General features: G+C 42.9%; 1 protein-coding gene across 1 annotated transcript in view; it reads right to left on the bottom strand.

The window, feature by feature from the left end:
* LOC132393797 (uncharacterized) overlaps positions 1 to 16,155 on the bottom strand; it is a 39,823-nt gene that overhangs the window by 11,059 nt on the left and 12,609 nt on the right. The window contains exons 2-6 of the mRNA XM_059969192.1: positions 13,632 to 13,694; positions 9,764 to 10,069; positions 8,697 to 8,954; positions 7,302 to 7,418; positions 1,907 to 1,987 (exon numbers count right to left, since the gene is read on the bottom strand). Coding sequence (XP_059825175.1) covers positions 1,907 to 1,987; positions 7,302 to 7,418; positions 8,697 to 8,787 — 289 coding nt within the window. The 5' untranslated portion in view covers positions 8,788 to 8,954; positions 9,764 to 10,069; positions 13,632 to 13,694. The remainder of the gene's footprint in view (positions 1 to 1,906; positions 1,988 to 7,301; positions 7,419 to 8,696; positions 8,955 to 9,763; positions 10,070 to 13,631; positions 13,695 to 16,155) is intronic.

Here is a 16,155-nt window from a genome sequence, read left to right as displayed (position 1 = left end):
CTTGATGAGGTGCTTTGAGCTGGATCTGACAGTGTAGTTATGAGTCACATGATATTATAATACTTTTTCTAGTAAACTCGGTCCGTTTAAAGGATGCTTGTAAAAACAGAAGCAGGTGATCTTAAAGTGAATACAGGAACTGGAGCCGTAGAGTGCGAAAGGGACCATCGAAATGGACTCAGGTCAATGGATGGGGAGCATGGGAACCAGAGTCCATGAATGGGTGACAGGACAGGAAATGGAACCCCTCTGAATGGAAAGGGAGCACTGACACTCGAGCCCTAGTGGGTGGATAGGAAAATCAGTGACCTTCACCTGGTGAGCTAATTGCCAAACCATTGGGATTTCTGAATTAGATAGGGATCACTGGAACTTGACTGCAATCAGGGTGTTTTGTGTGTACTCAAAGATGTAATCATTCTACTGACTCTCTAATGGCAAATAATGCATCTGTCAAAGGACCATTCACATGTTATACATTAATACTTTTATGACTTTCGCTACTTAAACACTTGCACAATATGGTGCCTATTCAGTATATAATCAAACAGGGCACATCTGCTCTATCATTGCTTCATGATTTATGATCCTGCAAAGAAGATAATTTATTACTTGTAACCATAGGAGCTTGTTGAATCCGCAGTTGAATCATTTCCTTCCTTCTAACAGACGTTTATCTCCCTTGCTTGAAATAGGTTGATTTCTTTTCATCACACTTTCAGGCTGTTTATCTGTAGCCACATAGCTACAATTACTGTTGAGGCATTTGGGCAGGTGGGTCTTGTCAGCCATAGTTGGCAGCTCATCTAGAAGGAAGATTCTGATCTCAAACCTCTGCTGCCTTGCAGCTATACCCACTCATGGGGTATATACCCTGAGGGAAAAATCCGGAGCTGGAGTCCTTAAGGTGGTCCCACATTGAGTCCAATGCTGACTGGCAACTCCTGCAATACTGTTGATATCAAACTGTATCGGTCTCTGCCGTTCCTTTGGGTTCATCAGATGCATGGAGAGAGAGTTGTACATTGGCAGCAGTTTGCTCTCCACATCACACTGCCTAGGCCTGCATATCTAGACAGCTACTCTGCAACATCTATGGTTGATCTTGACCAACATAGGCCTCACTCATTCCCTGTTGAAGCAAGATCCATTGATGAGCATGTTTAGATTTCGCATTGGGCCTTCTACCATGGGGTTATGGGAGGAAACCAGAGTTCCTGAGGGGAAACGTATGCAGTCCCAGGGAGATTGTACAATCAGAACTCAGGAAACACCAAAAGGTCAGGACTGAACCAGGGTCTCTGGAACTATCAGGCAGCAGTACTTATGTCAGCCAGTGCCTTGTGGCTCCTTTTGAGCTGTGACCAAACTCTGAAACAGGCACTCTAGATTCTCCTCCCTCATGCCTTCAACACAAGACTCCACTTGAATAACTAATGAGCCAGTGAGATCAAAGACAGATTTCTACAATTCTATTAGGTCACACAGGCTGCTCGTCCATAACTTTATCGTTCCCATTTATATATTATTTCCAATCTTTAAACTTAACTTGCATCAAACACATAGACATAATTTGAATTACAACCTCATTAACAGAAACTATGCAACTATTGATATGAGTAGTGCTGGCTCCTTTTTATTATATTGCCACTCTTACCAAGTTCTCATACTTAAAATAGAAAGAGTATTTTGAGCACCCGGATTGATCGCTTCCTGATCAATAGTGTCATAAAATACAGTAATTTTATGTGTAAATAGGTATAGGTTGTGGGGCGTGCGCACACACAAACACACACGCACACGCGCACACGCACACACGCACCCCTTTTCACAATGTACAGGCAGATATAATTTCTAAACATCCTGGAGATAATGAAGTGATAGGGTTTACAATTTGTGGATTTACCTTTAATCCCGATCCATGAGGCAAGTGCAACAAAGGTAGCAGCAAGAGACAGAACTCTGAAAATCATCAAGCTCAAAGACGCTGTGGAGATACAATACGAAAACAGTTCAAATCCACTGTCACTCAAGGGGACCTACTCTTTTCCTGTCTACTCTCTTGCTTTTAAAACATCTACATATAAAAGGATTTGGGAATTTCTTTGATCTGTTGCTCAAAGGCCATTTAATGCCCCCTTTTGCAGTCATAATGGTTTTCTTAATGTAGTTCCTCTATAAACCTCAAATCTCATAATAACAATTTGATAAAAACCTGATAAAATACCTCCTCTTTCTGTCGCTCCTCTCTCTTTCTTCCACTCACCAAGACTGCTTGCTGCTGTCGAATGTTGTTTCCCCTTCAGCAGCTGCTTCCAGTCCATCTTTACCAGGTTCTGTCTCATACTACTGAAATCAGCCCTCGACTGATTTATCTCTAATTCAACCTTCTCCAGTTCCATGACTAAAGTTTATTCATTTGGGATCACTATTCACTAAAGTTTGTTTTCAGAAACTTCCACTAAAGTAAGGTCAAGTACAACCCGGCCCCTGGTAGGAATTTCTACAGACTACCTTCAAATATCTTCCTGGACACATTTAACAAATTCAACCCCATCTAGGTCCCTTACACCAATACAATCTCAGTCAAATATGAGGAAATTATTGCCAGGAACAAGTGTTCGATGGTTACTATAAAGTTATTTTTGCTACATCAATCTACGATGTTTAAAATGTATATAGTTCTCCCAGTCCAAGAACAATGAGAATGGTAATCAGTCTCGGGTGCAACATCCAATAACATCCATTCGACAATGGAACCAGTTCCATTACCTCGGATATGAACAGCATGTGTGAATGCATACAGGCATGGCACATTGTTCTGGTCAGAGATATTTTCTCTGTTCTGTTCTCTGCAGGTAGGACTGATGGAATATTTAGAATAGAAACACAGACACACATTTTCAATGAAGGTCAAGGATGCCAGGTAGTTCAATGAACTGAGTCCAAAGACCATAGTAGCAGCAGGTCCAAGGAAATCCACCACTTTACCAGGTCTTTAAAGTATTATCCATCTTTAAACACCATTGAGAGGGTACTCCTGAATGCCTTTTTTTCTTTCACTATTTCCACCACCCCACTTCAAGCTTCCGTTGTTTTCGTAACACACTCAAAGAGCTGGAGGAACTCAGCAGATCAGACCGAGGAATAAGCATGTTTCGGGCTGAGACCCATCTGTAGGACTGGAGAGGAAGGTGGAAAACCCAGAATAAGGTGGGTGGTCTGGGGAAGGAGTACAAACTAGCAGGTGATAGGTGAAACTCGGTGAGTGGAAAGGTGAGTAGGTGGGTGAAGTTGATGAAGTAAGAAGCTGAGATGTGACAGGTGGAAGAAGTAAAGGACTAAAGAGGAGGAATCAGATAGGAGAGGACAGTGGACGAGGGAATGAGATAGGGCATGCGATGTTGGTGATAGTCAGGAGAGAAGGGGTGAAAAAGGAACCAGAATGGGGAAAATAAAAGGGAGAGGGAGAGGGGGGAAAATTACCCAAAGTTAGAAAATGGATGTTTGTGCCACCTGTTTGGATGCTCATTACATCTTCCAGCCATCACCCCCAGCTTTTTACTTCTTCCCTTCCCCCCCACACACACACCCAGCTTCTTTCTCACCTGGTTTCACCCACCACCTGCCAGTTTGTACTCCTTCCCCTCCCCCACTTTCTTATTCTGCTTTCTTCCCCCTTTCTTTGCAGTTCTGATGAAGGGTAGGCGATCAAGGTTTCTGAAGCAGAGCTTCACACCAGTTTCTCTGAGTTGGACGGTGACCAATCAGAAAGAGGAATTCATTAGACCGGGTGATAAAAGTAACGCAAGTGCAAGCTCAGCGGCCATTCTGAGTGTGCCCGTTTCAGAGCGGCTTTGGCTCCTTGGGCTTGGGCGAGGGAACGTATCCAGTAAGCGTTCCTCCTCCTGTTCTTATTTGTTCATTCCTCTTCGATTAGGACATAGTAGTGTAGTGACAATGGCTCCAGGGGCGGTGTGTGAAATGTGGGAAGTCTGGAGAACTCAAGTCTCCCAGATAACCACATCTGCACCAGGTGCACTGAGCTGGAGTTCCTCAGAAAATGTATTTCGAGGAACTCGATGACCTTCGACTCACAAGGGAGAATGAGGAAATGATGGACAGGAGCTACAGGCAGGTAGTCACTCCTAGACTACAGGAGCTAGGTAACTGAGTGGCAGATGGAATATAGCATTGGGAAATGTATGATAATGCATTATGGCAAAAGGAACAATAGTTTAGACCAGGGGTCAGCAACCTTTACCACTGAAAGAGCCACTTGGACCCGTTTCCCACAGAAAAGAAAACACTGGGAGCCGCAAAACCCGTTTGACATTTAAAATGAAATAACATTGCATACAACGTTTTGTTTTGCCTTTATGATATGTATAAACAAACTATAATGTGTTGCATTTATGAAATTGATGAACTCCTGCAGAGAAAACGAAATTACATTTCTGCATGCAACAAAAACATTTTGACCTCCGAAAAAAAGACGTTGGGTTGAAGGTTACTTTTAAGTAAAATACTCAACATCTATTTGAGTCCTTCTTGTATTTATGAAAAACGCCAAACTTAAATTTGCCGCCAGCAGCAAACCAAAAATAACGTCAGCCAGCTGTCAACCTGAAAAATAAAAGGACTATTTCACTGAACAATGAAAACATATGAATATACGTAAAATAATAGGCAATTAAAATATTTATCATCCTTGTTCAGGTTGACTCACACCTGACAATGCAGTCGTATTCAGTAGGGATGGATCGATGCTTAGGGGAGTGACCAGGAAGGATAATGTGTTTTTTTCCTCTCTGAACTCACAGAAGCGTTTCCCAAACGATGTTTGCATTGCGATGATTGCAGAATGTAAATACTCTGAATTTATCATGTCGTGACCTTGTTTGAACTCTCTCAAATTGGGGAAGTGAGACAATGTGCCTTTCTGTAAATCTCTGGCAAGCAACGTCAACTTGCGCTCGAATGCCAAAACATCCTCCAACATGTGCAGGGCTGTACGTCCTTACCCCGTTGAAGAGCTGTGTTCAGCGTGTTCAGGTGCGCTGTCATGTCTACCATGAAGTGTAGCTTTTCCAGCCACTCTGGCTGTTCCAGCTCAGGAAAGGTGAGCCCTTTGCTGCCCAGGAAAGTTTTCACTTCTTCCAGACACGCAACAAAGCGTTTCAGCACCTCCCCTCTGGACAGCCAGCGATAAAAACACGTTGTAGCGGTGTGCTACACGCAGTCAGTAAACTGCAGTCAAAGATAGCTTTATTCGAACTAAACAGCCTTGCTTTTAAGCCTCCCTCAACCCGCCCCCCATGGGCGCGGATGCTGCAAAAGACACGTACTCACAAACCCCCGTAGGCTATCTCCCTTAGCCTGAACGCTGGCTAATTGTGAGCCGGTTCGGATGTGTCAGGAAATGGGTCGCCACAAAGTCTTATTTAGATTGTACAAGATCACCATAATCTTCAAATTTAGATTTACATTTCAAAAACTAACAAACTAACATAAAATACATTTTAATTAAATACTGACCATGTAGCGGTGTGCTACACGCAGCGCTAAAATTACGACACGGAGTCGGTAACTGCAGTCGAAGGAAAAAACTTTATTCGAAATCTTCAGCCTCACTTTTAAGCCTCCCTCAACCTGCCCCCCATGGCGCAGAGGCTCCAAAGCTCTGTGCTCGCAAACCCCCGTAGGCTATCTAATTGTGAGCCGGTTCGGATGTGCCAGGAAAAGGGTCGCTACAACCAATTATTTCCCAAAGCAACAGGGAGCCGCAGCACAGACGTAAAAGAGCCACATGCGTCTCCGGAGCCGCGGGTTGCCGACCCCCGGTTTAGACTATTATCTAAATGGGGAGAAGATTCAAACATCAGAGATACAGAGGGACTTAGGGGTCCTCATGTAAGACTCCTAGAAGATTAATTTACAGGTTGAGTTTGTGGTAAAGGCAGCAAATGCAATGTTGGCATTTATTTCAAGGGGAATAGAATATAAAAGCAAAGAGATGATGCTGAGGATCTTTAAGATATTGGTCAGGCCGCACTTGGAGTAATGTCAACATTTTCAGGCGCCATTTCTCAGAAATGATGTGTTGTCACTGGGGAGAGTCCAGAGGAGATTCACGAGGATGATTCCAGTATTGAAGGTGTTAGCATATGAGGAGCATTTGGAAGCTTTGGGACTGTACTCAATGGAATTTGGAAGAATGTGTCAGATCTCATTGAAATCTACCAAACGTTCAAAGGGCTAGAGAGGGTGGATGTGGAGAAGGTGTTTCCTATGGAGGGTGTTCCTCAGAACTAGAAAACACTGCCTCAAAATTGAGAACAGCAGTAAGGAGGATATTTTTTTATCCAGAGAGTAGCAAGTCTGTGAAATGCTCTACCACAGACTCTGGCGCAGTTCAAGTCTGTGCATATACTTAAAGTGGAATTACAAGCAGCTTCTTTCATGCAATATACAACTACTCATAGATATAATGTACCTTTGATGTCCATGAATTTTATTTTTAGTTCATGTTTGGGTCAAGGCTAATGATAAGACATGAACTTGTATTTCCTGAAATGTGCAGTGTTACAACTGTCAATGACACGTTTGATCTGTGCTAAAGCAGGAATTTTTCATAGGAACTGTATGACAGTGTCTTCTACCGACAGCATTATAGATGAATGCATCTTCCACAGGAAGACCAGTAAGGACAAACTCATTACTTGTATCAGAACCATTTTAACAGCTATGTGTTTCAGGTCTTGGCAGTTCATCCATGGTGGTAATAGGCAGCCATCTTTGGTGGACTGTAAACTTGTCAAATTTGGAGGCTTGTGTGCTTCATTGGCCCAGAGAGGTATGTTGCCTGGAGTCTGGGCTTTTTGCGTTGACTCTTGGTAGAGTCACCCATGCCAAACTGGTCAAAGAGGCCAGGCTAAGAGTAGTCCATTGGTCCTCCAGGTTCAGCGGTTCAGCTCAAGGCCACCAACACTGAATGGTCAAAAAAATTACAAAAAGAGCAATGAAGCAAATCTGTATCTGTGTGCGACAGTATTCCTGATATCCACCCAAATTTCCATGACTGACAGCAGCGAAAACCGAGCGGAAGCTACTGGCATAGTCAAGCCAGTCCTGAACACCACCAATATCAAGACCAAAATTGTTTTTGGAAGAAGACGGCCAAGGACAGACAGACACGGAGGACATTCATTGCTGTCTTAAACGCCAGAAGTATAACAGGCAGTAAGTAACTTTGGCAATAGATACTGAAATTTCCAATGTTTTCAACATTTGACACATACCTTGCTTTGATTTCTTCTCCAAACGCCACAGAAGCAATGACCCACCAGGACACACCAAAGAAAATACCAGCCCTGAGATCGATGCAATAATAATTATAGAGTCTTCACTGAAAATACCTGCAATTAAAATATTTATATAATAAATTACACAGTACTGGCAAAAATGACCAGAAGTTCCCCTACAGCAGTCACAACCCAACTGTCGTGTTGAAGTTCTTTAGGCAGTGAACATGCCAGTCCTGCTTGGGTCTGGTTTTCAAGGTTTCAAACCCATAAGGATTGATTTTTTCTTTTTTGCCCAGGTGAATTACTGTCAGAAACAGTTGCCATTCAAAGCAAGAATGGGTGCTGCACATGATATTCTGTAACACCTGCATTAATAATATTCCATGCACTTAGTTTCGTAGTGGGTTGAGTCAATAAATCAATAGGTATTAAAAAAAAACTTAACAGCATCTTTCAAATTCCAATATGTTCCAAAAAGTTCCCAGGTGACAGAATACCTTAAATGCAGTCAGTCTTGCAATGTGGGACTTGCAATCAGAACTCAGTGAAGTTCAATGTGAAAAAAACAGAGAATCCACTTTGTGACTATTGGTTGAGTGATATGCATTCTTAAGCACCTCCCCCTCTCTTCTGAAATGAGTGGACTGGTTCTCCACCCAAGCAAAATGAAGCATTCATTCTCAGAGAACACTTTGTTAGCCCTCCTGCAGGTTTTATCTGGGATTGTGTGCTGAAGAGATTACAATGAAATCTGAAACCCCAACCTGTAATTCAGAGCTGAGAATGCCACCAACTAAGGCAGATCTGACACCAAGGAGAAGACGCTACAGATTCTCAGTGAATTACAAAATAGAACTGTGGGCATTTCACCCGTTGGGAGCAGGTCCCAATGACTGAGAATAAATTGTCAGTTGATGGAAAGTGGCTGAGAGTGACTCTTGAATCACATTGCAAACCTGGTGTGTAGGAAAGGCCCTTCCCCATACTCTGTGAATCCATGAGTTAAGTGGTTGGTGGCTGTGGACCGGCAAGAAAAACATTTGGATCAGAAACCGACTGGAATTCAGAAACTGCAGTGTTGTAAAATCAATGACCACTACCTCACTCAATCCATGTCACAGAACAGCCCAGGTTCCACCAACCCCAGTAAAGAGTTTCCCCTGATCCTTCCTCTTTCTGAGAGACAACTAATTAACGATCCCGTTTCCCAGTCAGAAGTTACCCTTCCTCACCCTGTCAAAGCCCATTGTTAATCACAGTAACAACTCCATTAAATCTGCTGTGTGCTGTCCTTGATACAGTGTGATATAAACAAGCTGCATTGCAAAGTTCACAAAGATCATAACGTTTGCTCTCAAGGGCTCATCTACATCCATAAATGAAGCTTACCTGGGAGATTTATGGTGTAATTTGCCTGGGTAGAGCCGACAGGATTGGTAGCAACACAGGTATACGTTCCACATTCACCTGTCGAGTCCATCAAGATGACAAGGCTTCTGTTTCCATTAGTTAGCAAGTGATGCTGGGAGATTTTCTCTCCATTTCTCAGCCATTCATATTTCTGCGGATTTCCATCAACCTCACAGGTGAGTTGGATGGTGTAACCAGGGGCACTGTAGCTCCTTATCAGAGTTTTTGACAGCTCATCTAGAGGAATAATTATTAATGAATTTATAATATTTCACTCTTCACTTCCAATTAGCACTCATTGGTTGAGATAAGAAGAATCTTGCATTTAGAAAGAATGATTGCTCATCCACAGATCTAATTGAAAATGGTTACTCCCAACAAATTTACTGCTATTTTAACTAGATGACAGGTGTTGAGTTCCTGAATGAGTGGAATTGGGGAACTGGATCACAATTTAAAGAAATATTTCCAAAACGGCACATCACTTTCTCAGTAATGTGGGCATTATGTTGTATTGGGTGCATGAGAATCAATAATGTGCTTGCAACAGACTCCAAAGTTTCAAAGTACAATTATTATCAAAGTATGCATAAATTATACAACCTTGAGATTCGTCTGCTTACAGGCAGCCATAAAACAAGAAACGTGAAAGAACCCAATTTAAAAAAAAAGACCAATGCCCAATGTGCAGAGAAAGAGGAAAAACTAAACAAATCATACAAATTATAAAGCCATCATCAGCATTCAGAACGAAATTGAATCCACAAACCCAGAGCCCAGAGCAGTCAGTGTAGGTCCATAGCCTTAGTTCAGTTCATCACACAGTAGGGCAAATGAGGGGCCGAAGGCTGGTATCTGTGATGTCCTAGCCTATGATCGAAGAGCTACATTCATTTACTAATGGTTCTTTCCACTGGGTGAATAAATGAGTTTTGTTTGCATCAAGGCAACAATCACAAACCCCTATGTGAACTGTTCTTGGGCAAAGCAGCAAATTATTCACCAGCTTCAGTGCTTCCAAGATACACAATCAAGTGAATACTTACAGAAGAGAAGCAATTCGATTGTAGTTGTTCTTCTCTCATCTACTTCAAAATTATAAACACCTTGATCCTCAGGTTTTATCCTGTCTACCCGCAGAAAGCCAGTAGAAGAGTTAAACTGTAAACGGGATCTGAATTGTTCATTTGGTTCCTCCACAGGTTCATCTGGAACGTAATCCAAAATAATAACAGGGCTTTTGTTGCTGCCGGTGAAGATCCATAGAATTTCACTCCCGCTGAGATCACCTTGGTGTTCAGGATCCAGGAAAACCGACGAACCAATGGTCCCAATTACTTCCTTACTGCTCACTGTTTAGAATTAAAACAGAAAATCATTATACTGATGCGCTGAAATACAGATATCTTACAGCACAAAGTAAAGAGAGAACAGCAGCTTTTTTTTGAAGTAACTGTGTATCACTGAAGACAGAGCAGCAGATAGTTCCAGAACACTACAGCACAGAAACAGGCCCTTCGGCCCATCTAGTCTCCACCAATCTATTAACCTGCCTCGTCCTGTCAACTGACAGCCAGACAATAGCCCTCCATGCTCCTCCAAATTTCTGGTTGGTAGGTTAATTGGTCATTGTAAATTGGCCCATGATTAGGCTAGGATTAAAAACTTGGAAATTGACAGGCGATGTGGCTCGAACGGCCAAAAAAGAGGAGGTGCAGGGACAGGTGTAGCACTTATGCTTGCAGGGGTTATAGGGACAGGGATTATCCCTGCAAGTGTAAGTGCTACACCTGTCCCTACACCTCCTCTCTTCCCACCATTCAGGGCCCCAAACAGTCCTTCCAGGTGAGGCAACACTTCACTTGTGAGTCTGTTGGGGTCATCTATCGCATCCGGTGCTATCGGTGTGGCCTCCTCTACATCTGACAGACCTAACAGAGATTGGGGGCCCGCTTCGTCGAACACCTTCGCTCCGTCCGCCACAACAGACAGGATCTCCCGGTTGCCACTCACTTCAACTCTGCTTCACATTCCCATTCGGATATGTCCATACATGGCCTCCTCTACTGCCATGATGAGGCCAAACTCAAGTTGGAGGAGCAACACCTCATATGCCACCTGGGTAGTCTCCAGCCCCTTGCTATGAACATCGAATTCTCCAACTTCCGGTATTTCCCTCCCCCTCCCTTCCCCCATCCCACTTTCACTCTGTCTCCTCTTCTAGCTGCCTATCACCTCTCTCATGATTCTGCCTTCTTCTACCACCCATAGTGCTTTCCCCTTAGATTCCTTCTTCACCTCTCCTGCCTATCCCCTCCCTGCTTCCCCTCCCCCACCGCTTGATCTTTCCTCTGATTGGTTTTTCACCTGGCACATTCCACCCTCCCCCCACCTTCTTTATAGGGCCCCTGCCCCCTCCTTCTTTAGTCCTGATGAAGGATCTTGGCCCGAAACCTTGACTACTTCTTTTAACGGATGCTACCCGACCTGCTGAGTTCATCCAGCTTGTTTGTACGTGTTGATTTGACCACAGCATCTGCAGTGTACTTTGTGTTTACTACGGGATATTTGATACTGGCCTAATCTACTCAGGTCTTCAACAAAAGAACAGAGGGGTTATGCACAACTTTATAAAACATCGATCAGACCTGAGCTGGAGTATTCTGTGCAGCTCGGGTCACCATTGTACAGGAAGCGGATGATCTGACTTGCTGCAGCTGTCATCTGCTTTCACAGCCACTGAGATCTAACGTTTTTCTCATCAGATTCACTGCTGAAGACTTATTGCTGACGTGTTTTCAGATTCAGTACAGGTCACTGGGCCTTCCCCGGCATCTTGGGAGAAGTTTCACACATTTCACCTTGTATGACTGTTCTGTACTTCATCTGTTGCCTCGCTTCCATGAGAAAAGGCGAGTTTGGACTTGATTGAGGTTCATACAGCAGTGAAGCATACTGGAGGGCTACCTCATCATTCACACTTCGGCTCAATCTTTCAACGAGGATTTAAATCATTCGAGTAAGGCTATATCCACACTAGACCGGATAATTTTGAAAACGCCGGTTTCAAGTAAAAATGATAGGTGTCCACACTATGCGTTTTAAAAAATATCTCTATGCACATTGAAACGGAGATTTCGTCGAATCTCCTCCTACTGCGCATGCGCAGGACACATCAACCAAAAACAAGCGACATGTTTGGTGTTGAACCTCGCCGTGAAAGACGGTGCATGTTTGTTCAGCTACAGACTAGAAAAACTTAAACGATGGGCAGCTGTTGGCTCTCGCACAGGAAGATTCAAAAGTAACAAAAAACAAATACTGAAGTGTATGGAGGCAACCGACAGGGAGTTCACAGACAGTGTGACCTGGCTGACGACGAACATTGAAAAACTGACTAACTCTGTTCCCTTAATAAAGCACCTTGTTAAATGAGTAAAACATGTCTGCATCAGTATTTTCTTGTATTTCCATACAATGTTACATTAGGCTGTTACACATCTATTGTCAGAGAACTACTTGCATAAATAGGTAAACCACCTTCATATGAGCAAGGTCAGAAACCAGGGCAAAGTGAGTACAGTATACTTATTTATTCAGTAAGTTATGGGTCAAAGTATTTGGTGAGTACATTTCTAACTCTTCTGGCTTCAGTCTCATTGCCGTCTGTTTTGAAATTGTTAGGTTGCATTCAAGAAAACAATGAAATAGTGTGCTGCCGTCTGACAGCATTTTCAGAAGTCTCCGGTTACCCCATTCACACTGATCTGCCAGAGCAGCATTTTCAAATGTACCCACCCTGGAAAGTGTTTCTGAAAAGCTTCAATTTCAGGGGACGAAAACGCCGTTTTAGTGTGGACAGAGGGTAAAAACGAGGAGAAAAAGCTTCGGCTACGGATTTATCCAGCGTAGTGTGGACATAGCCTAAAACTCAATTGCTCTCCTTACTTCCCCTCAATTCATAATTGACTTCGCTTTGAATAAATTCATTTTCAAGCAGTATCAAATGTTCCTATTATTGGTCAGTCACTAATACGCTGACTATATTGTGCTGATATGATGAATTGATAAGTGAGGTTTTGGGCCTATGGGTTCAGATCTGAGGACTCATTTTTGGTTTGGAATGCTGTTTGCTTCAGTTGTTTGTATGATATTTCCTCTTTTCTCTTTCATTTGTGCATCAAGTGCTGGTCTTTTATTTTTTAAATTGGGTTCTTTTGGGTTTCTTGCTTTGTGGCTCCCTGCGAGCAAGCAAATCTCAAGCTTGTATAATTTGTACATTCTTTGATAATAAATGGTCTTGAATCATCAGCCATTTAGGAGCTCACCCCAAATCCTATTCCTGCCTAAAAGTTTTCCCACTTACGTGGACACACAAATCTGTATTATTGTTTAATGCAGGTCGGCTGTACTGAACTTGCAGAGTAAAATACTAAACTCACAAACTAATGGCAGCTAACGTTGAATGAAACAAATCAACTTGAACTGACTTTTAAAACAAACACCTTACAACTTTGTACTGAGGCTACAGCTGCTCCTGGCAACCAGAGGATAAAGAACTGATTTCCCACACTGAGGGTTTAGCTGGGTAAAGTAACACCTTTTACAGAATGAGAATAGAATTAGTGACTGAAAGCACGGAAACATGATCAGATGAATCTAATCTGTAAAAACAGCCAGTCAGTAATTGTTGGGCTTCTTTCAGGCTGAAGATTTAGGAACAAAAATGTGAGTATGACTGAAACCTTTGGAAGGGCTGCAGGATTGCTGAGAGCTCTCATTTATTAATTTCAACACAAGAGGAACAAGTATGGACCCAAATTAGCTAGTTGCGTTCATACGATATCATAATAAGCACAACAATGGCTGAAAGAAATGAGGCTTAAAATCTATTCTAGTGTTGCAAGCATTTACCTTCACACAGGTATGAATCCAACCACACTGATGGCAGGCTGAATCACGCAAAGCGGAAACGGGCTATAAATTGCAAAAAAAAACAGAGTAAATCCCAAGACTGAAAATATTTCAGAATTCAGGAGAGGGCCAGGAAGGAAAGGGAAAGTAGAACACCGGAGTGGCCTAGAGAGGAGCACTTGGTACAATTGAAGAATTAAAAGGGCTAAAACCTAACTGACTTATTAGCAGCTTGACAAGTACAGCTGTGAGAATTATTTATGAACAAAGAGTTCTTGGTTGCATGAGAAAGCTGCTCTGTCTAACCTTATCAAAATACATAGGTGATAACTTGCTAATAAACTGTTATGTAGTTGTAAGTAAACTGTGTTGGACTATTATTCCTGGGTCTGAACCTAAAGGCCTCTGGTAGAGAGGCAGATCGACATCTTGGCACAGCAGCGAGCAGGTCCCAATATGTGATAGACCCCTCGCCAAAACTGAATAAGTGGACGAACAGACCGTTGGGGTGAATCAGAGACAAATGGGCCCACAAGGTGAGCTTTAACCTTGGTTCCTCTCTGCTCTCTGACGACTCTGTTTGTTCCCTCATTTTAGCAGGGAAAATCCACTATGGGACCCAAAGGGAATCAAAAGGATGGGCGGCTCAAGTCCCCCTGAATAATAAGTCAAGACAGGTGGTTCAGGTCCTCAAAATACGATGGGTGTGCACTTAGACAAGCGTTGTTCCAATTGTCTAAGCATTTGGGAAGAGACAATTGTCCTGCAAGAGGTACATTTGATTTCAATTTAATACGGCAGGCGGAACAGGAAATATATAAAGGGAAGGCAGGGAAAGAGTAGGGTTTCCTGATTGGCTATGGCGACGAGGCAAAAATATAAGAAGACAGACACAAGTTAGATTGTTGGACCAATAACACTAAGCAAAGAGTTATAAGCGTACATGATAGAAGAGGCAATCCTAGGAGGTAGCAAGAGTTGAGAGTGATTTGTGAAGAATGGGATGAGGGACAGAAACAGACAAAGGAGACGGGGGAAGAAATTGTACCAGAGACAAACCACACTGACCTTGGAAAAACGAATGAAGGGAAAAGGGGAACAGAAAATAAAAATAATTCTGGGGTAACCCGCCTCTATCTGGGCACACCGACTGATTCCCCAAACGATACTGATGATGATTGAGAATGTCTAAGGTGACCTAATCATCCTGCCATACTCTTCGCAGCTGCTCGGCGCCTGTTTTACCATGGTTAGGTTCCCCACCCCCATATTCTCGCCCTATTGAACCCCAGGTTCTCGCCCTGTTGACTCAGTCGCCAACTCGACAGTTATTGCATCATCACCAACCGATGTACTTCCTCCAGAATGGTTGGGAAGCCCAATGCCTTTTTGGACTGGACTGGACCCCTGAACAAGGGCCATTGGTTTTACCAGGACCAATACAGTCTCAGCATCAATTGCCCATGAGGACCATTCCTAACCCCAAAGCCAGAGTGGCAGGACAAGTACCTACGATGCAAATCCATAAGCCCTGGACCCCTTCCAAACTGTGTGGTACACTGAAAGCTGCCCCTGACAGAAAGGTCAACCCCGAAGGGTTCTGTCATTATTTAAAAACTGTCCTGACTACTTATTCCGTTAACTCCCGAGATTTGTTCCCTCTGGCTAAAGCTGCCCTTACACCAATTGATCAGACACGATTCACCGCTCGGCTCAGGCAAGGCAACTACGACCAATTAATCGCGACCGAGCAAACCGAACCGCAGATGATTGAAGATATTGGACTCCTTGTCCCATTTTCTGGCCCCCTCCATAGATGTAACTAAGGTCCAGTGTAAACCCAGGAAAGGTGAGAGCCCTGACGATTTCTTAGAATGCTTTAATGCCGTTTATTCAGCACGATTGGGAGAACGCAGCAGGGAACCAGTCCCCACAATACTGTGTTCTCCTCCTCCAAGCCCCTTCCCCACCAGAAAGGTGGTCGACAGGGTTAAAGTCAACAGTATGAACTGGCTAGAATCCACTCAATCTTCAGAAAGCCATTTAAAATTAGTTAGTAGTTCACAAATACAAAATATTTCTCAGAAAGCTGTAAATCAGATAAAGACGTTCATTATTTATCATTGTAGTTGTATTAACAATCTGTGGCCTTGCCAGAAAGAAGTGACATAGTTCAGTCTTTCAAAGCAAACTACAGAGGCCATCTGAAGGGAAAAAGGTTCATTTGAATTTTAGTACATAACATTTCGCTGGGTGGCTTGATCAATCTTCCACATTTTAATCTTTGTTTCCTTTCCTTGTGAGGAAAGTTGATTTTTGTTTTTGTCCAATTCTGAGCAAATATAATGACACTACATTAAACTTTTTTAAAAGAATCTAGTGTGTGTTAGTTTATCAGAAAAAAATTATTTGTTTTTAAAAGGTTTTGTTATCAAGTGTGGCACCAATGCAGTACAGATCTTAATAAACCAGGAGGTACCAGATTCAGCTCTTGACCTGTGCTAATTAACCCCCATTGTTAATA

This window comes from Hypanus sabinus, chromosome 5 (genome assembly GCF_030144855.1).
Source record: "Hypanus sabinus isolate sHypSab1 chromosome 5, sHypSab1.hap1, whole genome shotgun sequence".
Lineage (NCBI taxonomy): Eukaryota > Metazoa > Chordata > Chondrichthyes > Myliobatiformes > Dasyatidae > Hypanus > Hypanus sabinus.
Note: the sequence above shows the minus strand (reverse complement) of the source record. Positions and strands in the feature narration are given on the sequence as shown.